At 34.4% G+C, this 19066-nt stretch overlaps 1 protein-coding gene across 6 annotated transcripts; it reads left to right on the top strand.

Annotated features, from left to right (window-relative positions):
* Positions 1–1224: 1224 nt before the first annotated feature.
* On the top strand, positions 1225–19063 carry coq2 (coenzyme Q2 4-hydroxybenzoate polyprenyltransferase). 6 transcript variants are annotated; one of them, XM_006626998.3, is made up of 8 exons: positions 1225–1408; positions 3411–3751; positions 4359–4525; positions 5998–6119; positions 11758–11843; positions 13610–13743; positions 15105–15293; positions 15586–19063. In XM_006626998.3, the coding sequence occupies exons 2-8, from the start codon at positions 3436–3438 to the stop codon at positions 15757–15759; spliced, it is 1188 nt and encodes a 395-aa protein (XP_006627061.2). In that variant the 5' UTR covers positions 1225–1408; positions 3411–3435; the 3' UTR covers positions 15760–19063. The 6 variants fall into 6 exon arrangements, with proteins under 6 accessions (XP_006627061.2, XP_015193946.1, XP_015193938.1 ...); XM_015338460.2 differs by having other exon boundaries at positions 3405–3751; XM_015338452.2 differs by having other exon boundaries at positions 1225–1412; positions 3405–3751.
* The last annotated feature ends 3 nt before the right edge of the window (positions 19064–19066 follow it).

Here is a 19066-nt window from a genome sequence, read left to right as displayed (position 1 = left end):
CTAAGTATGCTGATTACACTGGATTGGTTTAAGAATAAAAAAGCGTGTCCTGACTTGAGAGAACTTGAGCAAATTTGCCAAGAAAATGGTTACACAAGTTAATGTAACAAAGTTCAGAGAGTGGTTGTATTTGCTCCCAAAGGTGTTTCCACCAGATATTGACTTCATGGGTCTGTAATAGTTATTCAATCAAGTTATTTCTTGTTTCCTGTTTATCTGATGTTTACCATAGCTTATCTTAACACTTAGAATACCATAGTTTTAGCATTAATTTTTTGAAAAAATATTACGTTTAAATGTAGTGCATAATTTCCCAAAATAACCTTTCATAGGAAAGATTTCACAAAATAGCACACCTTAGGAGAGGTCTCAATACTTCTGAAGGCACTGTAAATGGCTATTCCAAGACAGTCATTACTTTCAAAGTGGCTACTCCAAATATTTCAATTTGCCTTTATGCAAAAGGCTATATTTTCATCCGTCCATATTCTACTTTTCTGTGCAAGACAGGGTATACCCTTCACAGGAAGCCAGGCCATCACAGGGCAGACAAAAACACACACACTCACGCCTAGGGCCAATTTTCCTTGCAGCCAGTTAACCTACCACTTTCTTTTTGGACCATGGAAGACATCCACAAGACCATGGGGGAAACATTCAATCTCCACACAGGATTCCAGGTCTGGAATTGAACTCAGGGCCCTATCACTGTGAGACAGCAAAGCATAATACTTGGCCACTGTGCTACCCTCCTTTGAAGTCATATAGATTATGTCACTGGGAGATCTAAGTCCTTTTTTAGAAAAGAAAATTTTATTCCATCTTATTTTCCCCACACAACACTGTCACAGCACAAGTAAACCATGATGTCACAACTGATTCCACAAGGAGATAATGAAATTGATTGTTTTTAATACTGTACTTTCATTACTTTTTTGTAGTTCCCATCAGTTCTTTTTTATCGGTGATGTCCGACAGAGGGTGCACTGAACAAACCACTGTACTGGATTTCATGACTGTTTTACAATACCAGATGTATTGTGCTTTAAACTGTGCAATAGAAGTTATAATATAATATACGTATATACGTAATACTCTGAAGCGTTCTTTTTTCATTTATTTTTTTAAATAAGAGTACAAAATTATTTTAAGAAATGAAAAAACAGAACCAAAGTAATGGGAAGTGTTGCTCAGGGGACCAGTAAGCAGTTACACAAAATAGGAAGAACGCAAACAGACAGTTAAATGCTTTGTATTCATTGTAAATTCAATAACTTTGGAAATAATGTATCGTTATAAAATCTGTTTGTTTTATGATTTATTTTAAATCTTGCTTTAAATCTACATATCGGCTGGGAATTTCTAACTTGAGAGCTTGGTTCGTGAATTTACCCAGTGAAAACTGTCGGTCAGTAAGTAACCCCCACAAAAAGCTCGTTGTTTTCAGGAATGTTGCATATGTAAAATGTAAGTTACTGTATGAAGAGAGTTAAAAAAAACTTAAAGGAAGAATGTCTATTGTTTGGAAAATTGCCACGAACACAAACAATTTCCCTTTCCGGATTTATTGTAGTCTTTTCGTTGGAAAAGTCATTTATTTAATGCAACTGGTACATTGTTCCTTAATCTTAACCCCATTGAGTGTCCGTTATGGAATTGTCTGGGGTATCAAGTCTCCATCACAACGCACCAAATACCAAAGGGCATGTTATATAATTTATAGCATATATTTCAATTTACTTTTATAAACATCATTATTATTATAGCAGACAATCTGCATAAAAAAGACCTGAAATTGTTTGGGAAGGTATGTCTTAAAATGTAAATTACATCTAAAAGTGTGTCTATTGATTTTACATCCGTTGAGAAGCAAACTTACTGTAAATTGCAAACCTATCAGAAAATATTAATTTTGCTTATTAAGAAAGTTTTTGCAGTACATGTAAATGCATATTGGCAAATGTAAAAATGCCCAAAACGCCCCCTCCCAAAAACAGAACTCAAAACTGTTCAGAATAAATATGTCAGTTGCAGAATATAGCATCACTTTTTTAATTTTTCTGGATTCTTTCAAATGTGCTGCAGAAGTGTTATTCAGATTCCTGGCAGTTAACTATAGGGTATTTTGTCCAGTAATTTTATGCACTTTACGGTTCTTGAGAATGACTACAATTTCCCAGAAGGTACTAAAGATATCTGGCTATCTCTGATCTTTGAAGCCTTTTCAGGACAACATTGAATTTAATGTCTGAGAATGACAATGAATAGAAAATGCTTAAGATGATTGTTTCATACTAGCCTGCATTGAGTTTAGATTCCATGACTGAACCCTGTGGCACACTGTAATTAACTGGGGCCATGGGGCTTTATGATGACCAAGAGAAACAAAATGCAGCCTGACAGTCAGATAAAGGCAGAACCAGTTAAATATAGTACCATTGATAGACAAGAATGTTTGCACATCGAATTATATACTGTATCAAAAGCCACATTAATATCAAGGAGCATAAGGATGCTTATAGCCCCCGAGTCAGAGGCAATAAATTAATCATTCACAACCCTGACAAGAGCAGTCTCAGTGCTATGATTTGAGGGGACGCGAGTCTGAAATGGCTCAAACAAGCCATTTCAGTCTCAAACATGTCATTAGCTATCACATATTCCTGTAGTTGATGTGCATCTACAAATTCTTTAGATAGAAATGATAAATTAGAGATTGGTCTGTAGTTCATCATTATTGTCCAAGCCAGGTTTCTTCAGTATAGTGATAGATTCTTTAAGGCATTAGGAACCCATGAAAAGGGAACTGTTGATGATGTTGACAGTTAATGGGCAGATGTCTGGGAGGCAAGTGTAACAAATATTCAATTTACAATAAATCTTTCAATAAAGAGGTAGGGATGGGATCTAGGCAACAAAAGTTGTTTTGCAGCTGTTAATGTTTGTAAGATGAACTGAATTAACTAAGCTAAATTTAGACAAATCATGTAAAGAGGGAATGTGAATAGAAAAGCTAGGGCTCAAATACTTGTCCAAATCCGGTATAAGGCTAAGGCTTGATTCATATAATTAAAACAATATCTGTTTGAACAGTTTTTGCTCTTGTTTGTATTCATATATGTATTCTAGATCTATTTAAAAACATCCTGTATTATGATCAGAGTTTCCTAATTGTTCTCTTAACTCTTGTACTCACTCAATGTTAATGGAAAGAATCAGATAAGGTGTTTTCTGTAGCTGGTGTTCTGACATAAATTAGCAAGGAAACAGTAATTAGCAACTTTACCATTTCAAGCTACAGTGTGAGTAATATCTCCAAAAAAATAATTTCGTCATTTAAATATATCCATCCCTGATTTGATTACATAATACTTTTTAATAGGCATATATTTCTTCTCTTTAAGGTACAGCTTTCCTTTGTGAAGGACTGACATCATGATCTTTCTCAAATCTTCAACCCAACTAGCCCAGCTCTCCTGGAAGATAATTTTTCCTGGATCGTGCTTCCCAAGTTTTTCAAAGCAGTGCCATTGGAGATGGAAGCAGGCAATTCCTGTGTCCTTCTCTTCATACACAGTTTATATGAATGGAGCATTTCATACACAAAGACATTGTCAAATTCTACAGTCTGAGATGCACACTCTGACAAGCTGGAGAAGACAGTTCAGCTTGTCAGCAGCTGGCATTGTGAACTCAGCACCAGTGTCTGTGCAGCCTTACCTCAGACTTATGAGGCTAGACAAACCTATTGGTGAGTGCAAATACCTTTTTACCCTTTTAAAAAATAAATTTAAATATACATAATGCAACAATACATACACATCATCTGCAGATCTTGATCAGTAATTTATTTTAAGAAAAAATTATTCTCCACTCATTTGAGAATTTCTCAGGCTATTGTATCATTAGTGCAGCTGTTATATTACAGATATAGTATTATTTTACTATTCAGGTTTAGCTCATTTTAAGCAGCCATTACTGAAATGCCTATTTTTTTTCATAATTTGAGCACATTCTATACTCTTTTATGTTCCAGGTTATTGAGGGTTTGGGACTGGAATGTAACACTGTTTCTCTTTTATTTTTATATTTTTAATTGGGTAGTGTATTACAGTCACAATAAGGGTTCTACACTTCATAAAAGGTTATTAGTGACTCATAAGAAGTGTATGTAAGTTGTATTCCACACATCTTAGAGAACATTTTCTTTGATCGTCAACTGTTAACTCTTTTCGGATGTCTGTATATTTTTAAGAGAAAACTAGTATATAAACATGAACAGGTTTACTTATCTGTATTGGTGTGCTGGCTTAGGCTAATTGTTGGTATGTGGTATTTAATTGGGTTGTCTTGTACAGGAACATGGCTGTTGTACCTACCTTGCACTTGGAGCATTGCGCTAGCAGCAGACCCTGGCTGTCTCCCAGACCTCTTCATGCTGGCACTGTTTGGTACTGGAGCACTTATGATGAGGGGTGCTGGCTGTACTATTAATGACATGTGGGACAAGGACTTTGATAAGAAGGTATCTTAAGATTCATATAATTTGGATCATTGGGTTTTACAAAATAATGAATTCTGAAAAAAACAGTTTTGTTATTTCAATAATTAATTGGTGCTGTTTATTACCTGACTTATTTTGTTCACTTTTGCCTAGTTAACAAGTTTCAGTATACAGCAGGTAATTGGCAAATCTATGTGATCAGAAACGGCTGATACCACTCTTATGGCAGGATACCTTGGCAAATTTACCATTTTCACACATTGCTGTTGTTTTAACCGTGGACTTTCCATTTAATAGTGTCTTGGTGTATAATTGTAGTCTTATCATATTATTGAAATATTGTTTTGTTTTTTTGTTCCATCTAGGAATCCAAACCAACATAATTTTAAGATACCAAGATCAAAAAGATCAGTTTTACAAATGAATAGTTTATACATAATACTGTACTGAGCATCAGATAAAAATTATCACTATTAGTCCTGGCAAATTCACAAACTTATCAGGAAAATTACAATCTTTTTGACAAGGTGCACTGATATTTGATTGAATACATGTTACATAAGTAAATTCATTATTTTGATTGACATTTATCAATCAGCTTATAGAAGTCACAGGCTAGAGACAGGCTAGGCTCAACAACAAGTCTTATGTCAGTTTACTGGTCTCTAAGCCCTACATACCTCATCATCCTAGCTCATCCCACAGGTGTTCAGTAGGCCTCTGGTGACCATGGCATATTTATTTTAGATTTTTTATTTTTCAAATTTTTTATAAGAAAAAAATATATACACATTTGAGCAGCATGAGACTGTGTTACTATTATTATTGCTGGAATACTATAGCATCAGGGTTAGCATGCAGGAAGGGCAGCTAGTGAGGTCACTTGACTTGATCAAAATAGGTTGCTGTCAATCCCGATAAGTGGAGTTCCATAATAAGTAAACACTCATGCAGAATATATAGACCGTTATACTCGTTGTCATCCCAAACTGGCTGGACTAAATCAGCAACATTATGCTGATTTAGTCCAGCCACCAGCATACCAATTATATGAAGCTATAATTCTTTTGTTAGCACATATTGTTTCCTTCTTTCTTGTTTTTCAAGAGGTTCAATAAGCTCGTCACCTGTGCCAAATTAACTCTAGCTCACCAATGAGTTGATTTAGCGCTTTTGCCATAAACTCAATTGTTTCATGATCAGTCATGAATGATTAAGCATAATGATGCAAAAATATTTAATCAACATCCAAAATCTGTAAGCTATGTCTAATAACACAAGTGCATAAATAGAGTGATGTATCTTTTGATGTTCAGTTTCTAGATGTATGTCCCACATTCTTTTAACATGTAGTTTATAGATTTCCCTGCTATTCGAGGTTTAAAATGCTGCAGAAATGTTGTGTATTATTCAATGTTTGTGTACTTTACACTGCTGTGTTTTTTCTAATTGTTGGATGTTAGAGTGATCCAACCTGTTGTCACTCTGTTTAGGTTTCCCGGACTGTTAGTCGCCCTATTGCCTCAGGAGAGATCACCCAGCTGCAGGCCTTCATGTTCCTGGGGGCGCAGCTCAGTGCAGCTCTAGGCATCCTTCTTTGCTTGAATTTCTACAGGTACACCTCATTCTTCATTTTAAAGGATTGACTTATAAGAGCTGCACACATGCTATTTCATGTGTCATACATATCTTTTTGTGTTCTGTGTGATTCTCTGATGTTCTTTGTGCTTAGAACATTTTTCAAGCAAGACTTATTAAAGGTGAATGTGAAACAGGGAATGTGATGGGATGTTATATAGTATAGTGCATCTTTATCTCTTCAATGTGTTACAATGTTATTTTGCTTCCCTTGTGCCTTTCTTGATGATCAGCCTTTAAAATATATTTTTACATGGCTATTGATTTACAAATGGAAAATTCAGCTAAGACAATATACAGTCACTCATAGCACAGGGTTTTAAGCAGGTAATAAACTAATGCAAATATAATTAAATATTCCTTTTAGCATTTTTAACCATTGTGTTTAGGTTATTGGTGAAGAATGTAGAAATACACATTCTAACATAGGTTTAATTAGTGTTTTCTTTGATTTATAAAGGGTGTACATTTTGTAAATATTTTTGTTGTAAGCCAGCAGCAAAGCCTCTGGTATTACTTGCTTGCAGTTTTCATGTAAGCAAATCCTTAGGCCCGCACTTTGTAAGGACAGTGTCTGAAGTAACTAAACCACTGAGCCCCAGTTACTGACAGGTATTAATGCAGTCAAAAATTGCATTCTTGGGGGTTGGGTGGAGAGTGAAATCTATTTAATGTTATATTAAAATCTTCCATTTTAGAGCATTTAGGGAGTTAAGTGATAAGAGTTATGGATATACACAGAAACAGCCATCTAGAACTAATCTAGACTGCACAGGACTGCACTACTCTCTAAAACAGCCAGATGGCACAGTTAATCATTAAAGTACTTTTTAAAAAAACAATATTTATGCTTAACAAAAGAACAAAAATTACAATACAAACAAGAGTACAAACAATTCAAGACAAAAATATTGTCAGGGGTACATATTACTACATAAATTCAAGTTAAAATTAAATAAATTAAATAAAAATAATGTCCACACTGCTTTCATATTTTTGCACTTCGAAATAGTCTGCAAATACCCCCTTACTTCCATTTTAAAATGCTCAAACACAGGGTACTTCCAAAACCACTTCATTTTATGTATATAAGAACGGAAATAATTATTATAATTATAATTAAATTTATTACAAATGAAATTTTCAGTTTGTTTTCAATGGGGCTGAAACTTAACATAACATCTTTTTCATCTAAACAAATATCAATATTAGTTTCTTATGTAATATAAGTCTGCAACTTAATCCAGGAAATGTTTACCCTAGGACATAACCAAAACAAATGATGAATAGTTTCAGGGCTATTGTAAAAAAAACCACATTTGTCATCTATATTAATTTTAAATCACTGGGTAACAAGAGTCTTAACTGGGTAAATATGATGAATTATTTTGTATGAAACCTCCTTAACCTTATTGGTTATACAATATTTATTGGGCATCATCCACATTTTTGTCCAATCAATGCGTTTTCTAAACATGTTTGTTAAACAATGCGTTTAACAAACTGCAGTATGTCCAAAATTCAGCAGCCAGAATCCTGACCAGGTCTAGTGCAAGTATTCACATTACTCCTGTCCTGGAGTCCTTGCACTGACTTCCGGTCAAATTCCGTGTAGACTTTAAAATCCTCATGCTCACCTATAAGGCTCTGCATGGCTTGGCACTTCAGTACCTGTCTGAACTATTATCGCCCTACTCCCCACCTCGCAACCTCCACTCTTCAAATTCTGCATTCCTTACTGTCCCCCAAGCCCGTCTACATTGTATGGGTGACAGGGCCTTCTCCTGTTATGCCCCCAAGCTCTGGAACTCTTTGCCCAAGGATATCAGAGAGTCACCTTCTCTAAACTCCTTCAAATCCAGACTCAAAGCCCTCTTCTTCAGAAAAGCCTTTACTTAACTGGTTCCATTCTTCACCCCTCTGCTCTTCTTAGTACCACCATCCACGGTATCCTCTATATATTGTAATTGTGTCTTATCTTGTGTATTCCCCTTATTTATTGTTATACTCTTCTTATTTAGTGTTATTGTCATCCTGTAAAGTGCTTTGAGAAGCCACCTTTAAAGGAGCTATATAAAATAAAGTTTATTATCATTATTATCATTATTATTAATATTATTATAAATGCGGAATTCCAATATATTGTAATCGCAAGTTAATTATCATTTTTTAACAGGGATCTCAAAAATTGGTTATTACATTCACAACTCAGAATATCCTTTCCTTGTAGTCTAATGTGAGCTGTAAATTCTTCCAATGTTTCTAAAGGACTACTATTACAACTCCTTAAAAGAGTTAATATTTCCCCAGAAATCGCGTTAATTACAGTGAAATACTGATCAAAATTAATAGGAATATTGTATCTATTAACAAACTCGGTGTAATTATATATTTCACAATCGGCATTGATTAATTGTTTAATCCAAATTATACCATTCTTGACCCAGTTTAAAAAAAAATCAGGTTTTATTTCTAACTTTTATATATCTGTTGTTCCAAATAGTAAATCTATGAGGGGAAAAGTTATGTTTATACATAAGTGACCACGTCAGTGACAAGCTAAACAGCATACAACCCACAAGTTCCTCTATTTACAAACTAGGCTTCCCAGATGCCTATGTTCTGACCAACCAGAAAAACCCTAGACTGCTACCAAGTGTTCATATCACATATAACACTTACACAGGCACACAGGAGAGATAAATCTGCCTTCCACACCAACTAGAATAAGACCTACAGTTAAATCTCTCTATATGTGAATCAGGTTGCTGCAAAGTGAATGGGAAACCTATCCCTCTATGCTAACATTCATCCACAAACCAGAAGCGGCCAGTTTTAACCTACGGATCCTTCATTCAGGATATCAGAAGTTTCCTTAACAGATCAAATAATGGATGCATTCTTCAAGTACTTAAAAGACCACTGAATTTGGTCTTATGGATGATCTGGACAAGGACTCTCACCTGGCACATGCTTTGTTTTCTATTTTTCTATTTCTGACTACTAATCATTTGTCCAGAACTTAATTAACCAAGATAAACCAGATGATTCTTTTGGTCATTGAGTCTCAGATGTAAATAAACACTTAATTTGGTGCTGAGAACTACAAATGCTGACACTAGCTAGATGTTTGACTATTGTCCCTAGATTCCTGAGAGCCTTTCTTAATTCCCTCATATGCAAAATTCCTATGTTTGCTAGCTCTACACTTTGAAGGTTTGTACTTGGGAAAAAGTTAATGAGCTCTGCTTTTCACTGTAACAACATAAACATGCTTTTATCCTCACAACCTATGTTTTATTTATTATGAGTGTATTAATTGAATGAAAATCTGGTGAATTTTATCCAATTATTCAAACCAATTACAATTTTAATGCAAATGGTGATTCATTTTGTTTATAATTGAGTTATTACTACATTTATTAGTGATATTTAACCTAGTTTAATTTTTGAAATTAACAAAAATTTCAATATAGTATATATTATATTTATCTTATTACTGCAGAGAGAGTCTTTAATATCCCCAAGAGGCAGTTTGTCAAGGTAAGTACAGCTTGTGCTTTGGCTGGAAATTGAACCTGGGCCTCCCACTTGGCAAGTTACGGTTCTGCCACTTACCCACAAATGCATCACTCTGATTGGAATATGTGGGATACTGGGAAATTTAGTTTCTTGCTTCATATATTTAGTGCAAAAAGATAAATTAAAATCTATAAGCAGTGCTTAGAAATGGGTTTATATGATGAGTAGTTTCATTTTCCATTACATTGCAAAGAAACAGTGTGTATTATATACTGTATAAAGAAAAATTATTGAAATTACTGATGTTATAATTGCTTGCAGAGGAAGTGAAACTAAATGAACCAGAAGTGTTTGAAAATAAAACAATATGATTAAAAACTGCTCAACTAAAACTTAAGATGAAATTACTGAGAAACACAGTATATTTCAAATCACTAAGTATTTGTTGTAATCTCTGGTGTTCATTGAAACTTTACAGCTCAGGGATAAACCCACAATAGCAGAGAGCAGACAATAACCAAACAGACTGTAGTATTTTCTTAAACTGGTCTATTTGTATACATTTATGATCTGCATTTACTTACTGTTTATTTAAAAACAATAAAATTAGGGATCATTATGGATCTACACATCATTCTGTGTAGGACAGTGATCTGAAACATACAGCAGTTCCGCTCCTGTAAGGGTTCATCAGCATGACATACAGCAAGTTAATCTGACCAATGATGAGAGCATATACTGTATACAGTATGTAACAGAATGAACAATCTTCAACTTTACAGTGAGTTAAGAGCAGCATATGAAATGAATTGATAATTCATTTATATAAAGTAGTACAGCAAGAAAACATAGTTTGGGTGTAACAGTTATGTTCAACTGCACCAAGGTTTGTATTTGGCAGATTTATCCCCTGCCACTTTAACTGTTTTCCTTTTCTTTCATTTGTTGTTTTTACTTTGTTGGATTTCAGTTGTCTTGTGTAATATTTTAAATAAAATGTTACAAATTCTAAACCTACAACTTAAAGCTTTTCCCTGTCATATTGAATAAGATAGACACGGTGGCATCCATTAATAAAGGAAGCAGTGAGACAGTGTAAGAGAAGATCAGTAAAAAAGTCTTTGAAATATTACCAAGAGCTTATTGATCAAGAAGATATAAATTCTAGTACTGTTTGTTTTAAAATCTGAAGCAACACACGTAATGCAAAAAAGGTCCGCTCGGTAGTGAAATCAGTCAATGGTAAAAATCATGTGGTAAAATCTAGAGCGCCAACTTGGACAACATCTTGCTGTTTTAATTAGTCCCAGTAACACTGTTTTATCAGATATAAACAGTATTTGTGTACCAAAAGTAATTTGCTACTGATAATTGAGTGGAACAAATGATTAAAAAAACAAATCTTAATTCTTATACATAATAATAATAATTCCTTACACTTGCATAGTGCTTTTCTGGACACTTCACTCAAAACGCTTTACAGGTAATGGGGACTCCCCTCCTCCACCTGGATGATGCGACGGCAGCCATAATGCACCAGAACGCTCACCACACATCAGCTATCAGTGGGGAGGAGAACAGAGTGACTAAGCTAGTTCATAGATGTGGATTATTAGGAGGCCATGATTGGTAAAGGCCATTGGGAACTTTTCAAGAAATGCCCTGGGATTTTTAATGACCAACAGAGTCAGGACCTTGGTTTTATGTCTCATCTGAAGGATGGCGCCTATTTATACAGTTTATACAGTATAGTGTCCCCATCACTATACGGGGGCATTAGGACCCACACAAACTGCAGGGTGAGTGCCCCCTACTGGCCCCACTAACACCACTTCCAGCAGCATCCTTAGATTTTCCCAGGAGGTCTCTCATCCAGGTACTGACCAGGCTCACACCTGCTTAGCTTTAGTGGATTGTGGGTTGTGAGCTGCAGGGTGAAGTTAAATAATTCAAAGCCATTCTAACTCATCCCCTTTAAGTAGACATCATGCTCCTGTTGTATTTAATGTATGGTGCCATCTGTTATTAATTAACACAGTAAAGATGTACCAGACTGTTTTTCACATTATGATCTTGTTACTCATGACTTACAGTATTGCCCTTGGAGCTGCATCATTGTCTCTGGTTGTCACTTACCCTTTAATGAAGAGAATTACATATTGGCCACAGCTCGTACTGGGTAAGTCTACAGAAATAAAACCATGTACCTAGAAGAGTTAGATATATCTTTTAGATATCAGGTTGCTTCTTGTTTTTATGTTTTTGTTTTACCCATACTCTATATGGCTATTATAAAGCTATATATCTAATACAAGTAAAACCGTAATGATACCATTAACATTTTTCAGATTTTTATAATTTGGTAAAAGCTCATTCTCATTAAGCATCAAGAACACCTAATCTGAGAAAGGGTTATTTGCCACTCTAGAACTAGTTTGCATGTACCAGTTGTTACACTGAAAATGTTTAAAGATTCAAAGTTTTTATGAACCCATTATATGGTGTTTCACACAGAAGTTGTTTCTGAAGCTTCACAATTAATTTTTAAGAAGCCCCTTATGTGGCATATTATACAAAGTTGTCTTTCACTGTAGTCTTAATTTATCAACAAGTTTACATTTTATACTAAACTTATACCAGGTGTGTCTGTTTCTTAAATTATGGGAAGTTAATAAATCAGACAGAGGTTATTTGAGATTCCAGATGAGAGCTTCTAAATTTAAATGAATCTTTATGACTTACAAATAATACGCTGTTATTTGAGTAAACATATCACAGAGGTTTACAAAGGCAGCATATTAAAGAAAAGGCAGCTGAGACTGGAACAAGGATAGGTTAGCAGTCCTTAGTAGCCATGATGATTTCAGATTTGTCTGTTAACACCCCATTGTGCAATCCAAATGCAGATATCAAGATGCAAGCTGGCTATTGTGATTTTTTTTTAAGATTTGACATACTTCTTGAGACTAGCTTTTAATATATATCTGCCATGCTTTTAAAACATGATGAATGGTGGAGAATAATATTAGCTAGATTTTGTTTTAGAATATTTAGTTTGTAAAGCAAGAATAGTCTATAAGAACAAAAATGCATCATAAACCTGCTTTTAATCCAACTTTTAAAAAATAACATGCAGTGGTCACCTTTTTAAGAACGTATATATTTGTTTCCATTTGAAATATTTGCTTCTTTGTATTCTAATAATTAATGCAAGACACTTGTGAGGACAGGGAAAATAATTGAAAATCATAGCCTGGTTTTATTTGTAATTTGCCATCCTTTCTGTTTTTTGTTTCTGGGTTTCTGTTTCTATGAACGCCGATGACGAGGTTGACATTGTAAACTAACAGGCTCGGGCTCCTCATAGGGATCATGGATGGAAAGAAGGCTATTGAAACAAACCCATGTGTGATACCTAACTATGTGCTGCTGCCTCTGGAATCCTAGTCAAAGTCATCTGTAGGCATAGCTGATCCCTCTATTACGGTGTAAACTGTAGGGTTCAAACTGAGCTCAGAAAGAGTCACTACTGCCTCTGTTACTGCTGCTGGGAAGACACTGTTTACTTGGGGTGTTCTCTCTGTGAATACCATATTGTAAAAGCAATTTCAAGCAATAAACCCAGAGAAATGTCAGTGAAGTAATTAATAAACAAAGAACCTTTGCCAGTATCGATAGCACTCAAGTGTTACCCCCGAACATTGCAGGAGGATATTGACAGACATAAATATTACCTGAATATTGAAGGAAAATATTTGGATCATCTGGTATTCTATTATACTGGAGACCATGGGTGCTACTTGTGTTTTGATAATTTCATATATTACTTTCTGGTACAGAAAATAAAAACGGTTATGTTTGTGACATAAGCTATCTTTATATCTTCTTACATTAAAGCAAACTCATGAGTGTGAATTCATTTTGTTCTGTTTTATATGTTTTCAGGCCTTACATTTAACTGGGGAGCCCTGCTAGGGTGGTCTGCTGTGATGGGCTCCTGTGATTGGTCAGTTTGCCTACCTCTTTATTTTTCTGGAGTTATGTGGACTTTAATATACGACACTGTCTATGCCCATCAGGTATGATAATATGTGATACAGTTTTAAGAAAGCTGCAGTACAGCATTTTAACATTTTCTTTTCTTCCCCATTTTGGATTGCTTACTGAATTTGGGGCAGTAGTGTGGCAGAGTGATTAGGCTACTGGACTCCAGACCAGAGGGGTTAGGGGATCAAATCCTGAGTTAGACACTTGCTGTAACCTTGAGCAAGGTACAAAGTATCGCTGTTATCAGTTGCCTCAATATTCACTGCTTTGCATATACGTTGTCATATTAATTATGGAAACTAAATTCATTACACAATGCACAGATCTGCACTTATACCATATTTTAAGGCATAAAAAGCCATCAACATAGGACAGTTGAGTATTATAGTGGCTGGGTGGCAGGCACTGGTAATATGCCACAACATAAAACCACAATCATTTAGATCATCCTCCTTACTATCTTTCAGTTTTAAAGTGAACCCACAAATATATTTGTGTAATTCTTTAACCATGACTGGGAAATCAGATGTTGGTGCAAAGTCAAGTGATATTCAAAAGACGCAACATGTTAGTGTGAGTCTCACTGTGAAAATAAACTTACATCAGGAAGCACATCATATCAGTTTACAAGAATAATAACAAACTTGTCTTATTTCTATTTTTTATTGTGTTATTAGTACATCACATGAATATGCATCTGTCTAAGCTGTGTGTGTATGAAACTAATAACATTTTTCCATGTTGATATTTATTCTCCTTTATAAGTTGTTTTGCTATACATTGCATTACATAGGAACATAACCTTTACTTATTATTGGGACCCCCTGTACCTCACTCAGATTGTTCCAATAAAAGGTTTGTTTTATGAATGGGTACTCTTCACGTCATCGTTATGAATAAGAATTCATTCTCGGTTGATTCATCTGGTTCTGTAATGGATTAAAAAGACACTGTTTCCTCATTACTAGTTTACTGAAACTTAAACTTAGAAGACTGAAATACTGTACGTCCACAGTTACCTGTATGCAAGTTACTTACTAGTGTTTCTTTTTTTTAAACAAAGATCATTAATGCAGTACTTTTACTTATATGTTAATATTTCTAATGTAGAAAATAAGCATATCTGTAAAATAAAGAATAGAAATGTTCGGATAGTATCATGGAAATAAATCATGCAGAACATGCCAAGTGCTTTTCAGAGAAAAGGACTTGGCATTGATTCTCTTGTGATTGTTAACTTGTTATACTACTAGTTTATTATCTGTAAGAGTAACTGTTTTTTGGCATTTTTTTATTCTTCAGCAATATTTTATAAATCTGATATTTAAATTCATTCTTATAATTTTCCAAGATGTCAATATTAACGATAAATATACCTGTGAATTCTCTCCAGGACAAAGCTGATGATATTCTTGTGGGTGTGAAATCCACTGCCCTCTGTTTCCAAGAGCAGACAAAGCCATGGCTGACTGGGTTCTCTGTGGCCATGTTGTCAGGACTTATTCTGACTGGCATAAACTCACACCAGACCTTACCCTATTATGGAGCGCTTTCTGTGGTTGCCATTCATCTAGTGTATCAGGTAGGATTATGTTCTATAATAGACAAATGGTTAGTTTAACCAAGGGGTGTAAAGAACTAGGCCTGGAGGGCAGCATTACAAGCCAAGGTGAACATAATTAGGTAAATGAGGAAAGTGGTAAGACAAAGATGCCATGAAGTACATGGTAAATGGTTTTCACTATCCACTGCTGTTTGAGTATGCAAGGTAGCTTTAAATGCAAGCTATACATAATTGTATATATATTTGCATAATTTGCAGAACAATATATTCTTTTTATAATGCCCTGCTATGTTAATTTTTCACTACACAGGTTTACTCACTGGATATCAATAAGCCCGAAGACTGCTGGGAGAAATTTGAATCTAATCGTAATCTTGGACTTCTGTTGTTTTTAGGAATAGTTCTTGGAAATCTCTGGAAAACCAAGAATAATTCAGATGAACAAGAAAAAAAACTAAAACCTGAAAATGATCCATTAAAATAAATTCAGGGATTTAAAATGTATATGTACTTATTGTACTGTCATGCTCCTTAACTGTGTAAATTAATTAACATTTGGAATGTATGTTTTATAATTTTGATCTATATATATATAGTTCTTAAATTTATAGCCTAGAACATTTGAAATAATTTAAACAAATAAACTCCAGGCTTAGTCCATAGATCAGCCTAAACTAAATATTGATTGTTAGGATTGTGATATACATTCTGTATTTTAGAGAAGTGTGATTGCAGAGTTAATATTAGTTTATTTTTATTTGAATTACTGTTATTTTTTCCAGTTAACTTGTCGTGGATAATTATAAATTACTTCCAAGCAACTGTAAGAAATATTGTAAAAGAATTTAGGATATTTTTTATATATTATTATATTGAAAAAGAGAAGTATTGAAAAATCTAATTTGCAGCATGCTTTTTTGTTTTTAAATCACTCACTTAGGAAGATAAAGGAGTTTATTGCCATATGTACATGTACATTGGAATTCCCGCTGATCTCTCGGGACATACACAGTACAGGAGACAAAACGGTACAACAGACAACACCACACGATGTACACAGTACATTACAAGCATAAAAAATAATAACAACAGAACAATCAATAAGTAGGAATGAAAAAAAACATAGATTTTTTAGGTAGATTATGCAAAAAGTGCATAGTGCAGATGTGTGTATTGAGTTAGGTGTTAAGGATGAGTACTGCAGTAGGATAAAGGCACTTTCCTGCTTTCATTTACCCCTGAAATTCAACATTGCATACAGATTGATAACTTAACTTTTAATTGATACTCTCTTTAGAGTGTATGCCTAAATCACAGATTAATTCATTACACTAACCTTTTTTAGTGAGAGCTTATGTATTGTGGCAGCCACTTGGGAGTGTTGTAATGCGATCTTTAAAATAGGCAAGTCCAGGACAACAGAAACACACATACAGTGCTGTAAGGTTCAAAGGCTGACAAACCTTCAAAATTCTCAAAATTCACAGATTCAGTTTCAGAAACCCCGTTTTTCTATACAGGCTCGTATGATATTAAAACAGTTTCTAAATCATTACAGAAAGGGTAATAAGGACATTTGACTTCAAGTTCAATATGTTATAAGAATACATCCTCCCACTAGGTCCTAAAATACAGTATTGAATTTATGCAAAAAATAGCAGGATTGTTGTTTAAATAATAACATTGTGCATCAAAAGTTTTTCTTAAAATATGTAAAACAATACTTATTCCCTTCTTTTGGTGAAATGAATTGCATATTGCATATATTTCCTAGGCAGATTTACATATAACGGCAACATACAGTGTTTTAATCCATGATTATTATAAAGGAAATCTCCTATGTTTTCAGATGGATCCAACAGTTACTGTATATGCAATAGCTATCAAAACTGTTACTACAATATACAGTTTCTGGAAATACAATGATTAATTCCCTATGTGTTGGGACTAAATGGAATGATCAGTGGTTGTTCAGTACTTTTCTAAGGGAATTTAACTGTAATATAAATGGAGTTTAAATAGAGTTGGGTTACATACTAAGATTTTCAAAACATATGTACAAGAGTTCCTATATCTTGAAGTATAGGGTGAATTTAAATTATCTCCTATATCTTGTCTTATGGTCACAATGAGCCAGAGCCCCAGTATGGACAGGTACAGGGTGAGACTATATCCTATAAGGAATGTCAGTCCATCACTGGGCACACTTGTTAACTAGTTGTCTTTTGTCTGAGGGAGAAAGCCCATATGGACACAAGAAAAACATGCAAAACTTCACACAGAAGGCACCACAGCAACAGCACTACTCATCAGGGTATCATATTCCTAACTTTTAAATATATAACTGTCATTCTGAGATCAGAATTTTGTTTTGAGTTGTTTCCAGATTTCTTTTAAACTAATGTCACAACATACCTGTATTTCCTTAGGTCTCTGAATCTGCTAATAGAAGGTCCATTACCATTGCTGTCTTAATTTGGTAAAGATACAGCATTTATGTATAGGCTATAGTTCAAATGGCTTATTTTTATTTTCACTGTTTCAAGGGATGTACCATTTTCTCCTGTTGTTTTCACTGTAGTTTATAATGTTAATAGAATATGATTAAAAGTTTTAATCTAATGAATAGTAAGTTTAATATTTTTGTTTCTTTTTTCTCTGTTGTCCACTTCCCTTTACCTAAGACCTTTAACAGTAACTTAACAGTAACTTATTTAAGAAACTAGGGTTGTACCTGTTAATTTGATGGATTGACAAATATGCATTGCTTCTCATTCTAAAATTTTCACCTAGAACACAACAGACAGAAATTCAAATAATATTTCAAGTCAGAAGGTTTTCAGTGTTAGTATAAATGGAAATTTGTGTTAAACACTAGGCATGTATTTAAATGAGTGTAAATAGAATTTTACTATGTTTAATTAGTGTAGTAAAACTGTGAGTCATTTGTTGAGCAATTTGTGTGTTAAGTCTGGTTTTCCACAAAATGTATGCTAGGTGGGTGCCTGAAAAGCTTAAAGATGATCACAGATAGACTTGTGAACATACCAGTCTTCTCTAATGAATCATGGACTCTTCTCCATGAAGCAGAATGGTATGTATTTTTTACATGCCCTCCCAACTTGACAGGTTTCACACCATTTGATTTTCATCAGGTTCACCTGATCAAGGAAAGCTCTGAGAGATAAGACCTTATATGAATACCACAAGGTACAAGTGGTAGAGCAGGAATGGCACATGCACCCACCATATTATTTTATTAAGAGGGTTCTCCATAATATTGTGAAGGGGTGGCTGATGGCTGTAGATGAGTAAGACAACAATGTTGAAACAAAAGCCTTTACTATTTGTAATGTATATTTGGTAGATAATTCACACATTTATGTATTGACTTACCCTTATTCAAATATGAGGATTAAATGTACAACATTTATACCATTTATACTCCTTTTCACTTTCTGAAATTCATCTTCACCTGGATTGCAGTCTGGTCAATGTAGAAGATGAGCACTTAGTGAATATCTTTTTATAGTTACCTGTCGCTAATTGCATCACATTCAATTAATTGGTCTGTTACCTGTACGGTTACGGTTACGTGTTGTGCTTCCGAGATTCTTAAAAAATGCAGAGTTTTATTTCAGGACTGCAGCATGGAAAAAATGGCACATTGAGGTGTAAATCTCAGAAGATGAATGGGGTTATGGTTACCTTCTGAGACCAGTGGACACATGCTAACATGGGTCATAAAAGAAGAAATGTTTTAAAATAAAAGATCCTTAAATTTTGCAACA

The sequence above is a fragment of the Lepisosteus oculatus genome, chromosome 3 (genome assembly GCF_040954835.1).
Source record: "Lepisosteus oculatus isolate fLepOcu1 chromosome 3, fLepOcu1.hap2, whole genome shotgun sequence".
In the NCBI taxonomy this organism is placed as follows: Eukaryota; Metazoa; Chordata; class Actinopteri; order Semionotiformes; family Lepisosteidae; genus Lepisosteus; species Lepisosteus oculatus.
Note: the sequence above shows the minus strand (reverse complement) of the source record. Positions and strands in the feature narration are given on the sequence as shown.

Coding starts and splice junctions, on each gene's coding strand:
- coq2 (XM_006626998.3), top strand. CDS start 3,436: ATGATCTTTCTCAAATCTTCAACCCAACTAGCCCAGCTCTCCTGGAAG. Junction 3,752..4,358: donor GAGGCTAGACAAACCTATTG/GTGAGTGCAAAT, acceptor TGTCTTGTACAG/GAACATGGCTGTTGTACCTA. Junction 15,294..15,585: donor CCATTCATCTAGTGTATCAG/GTAGGATTATGT, acceptor TTCACTACACAG/GTTTACTCACTGGATATCAA.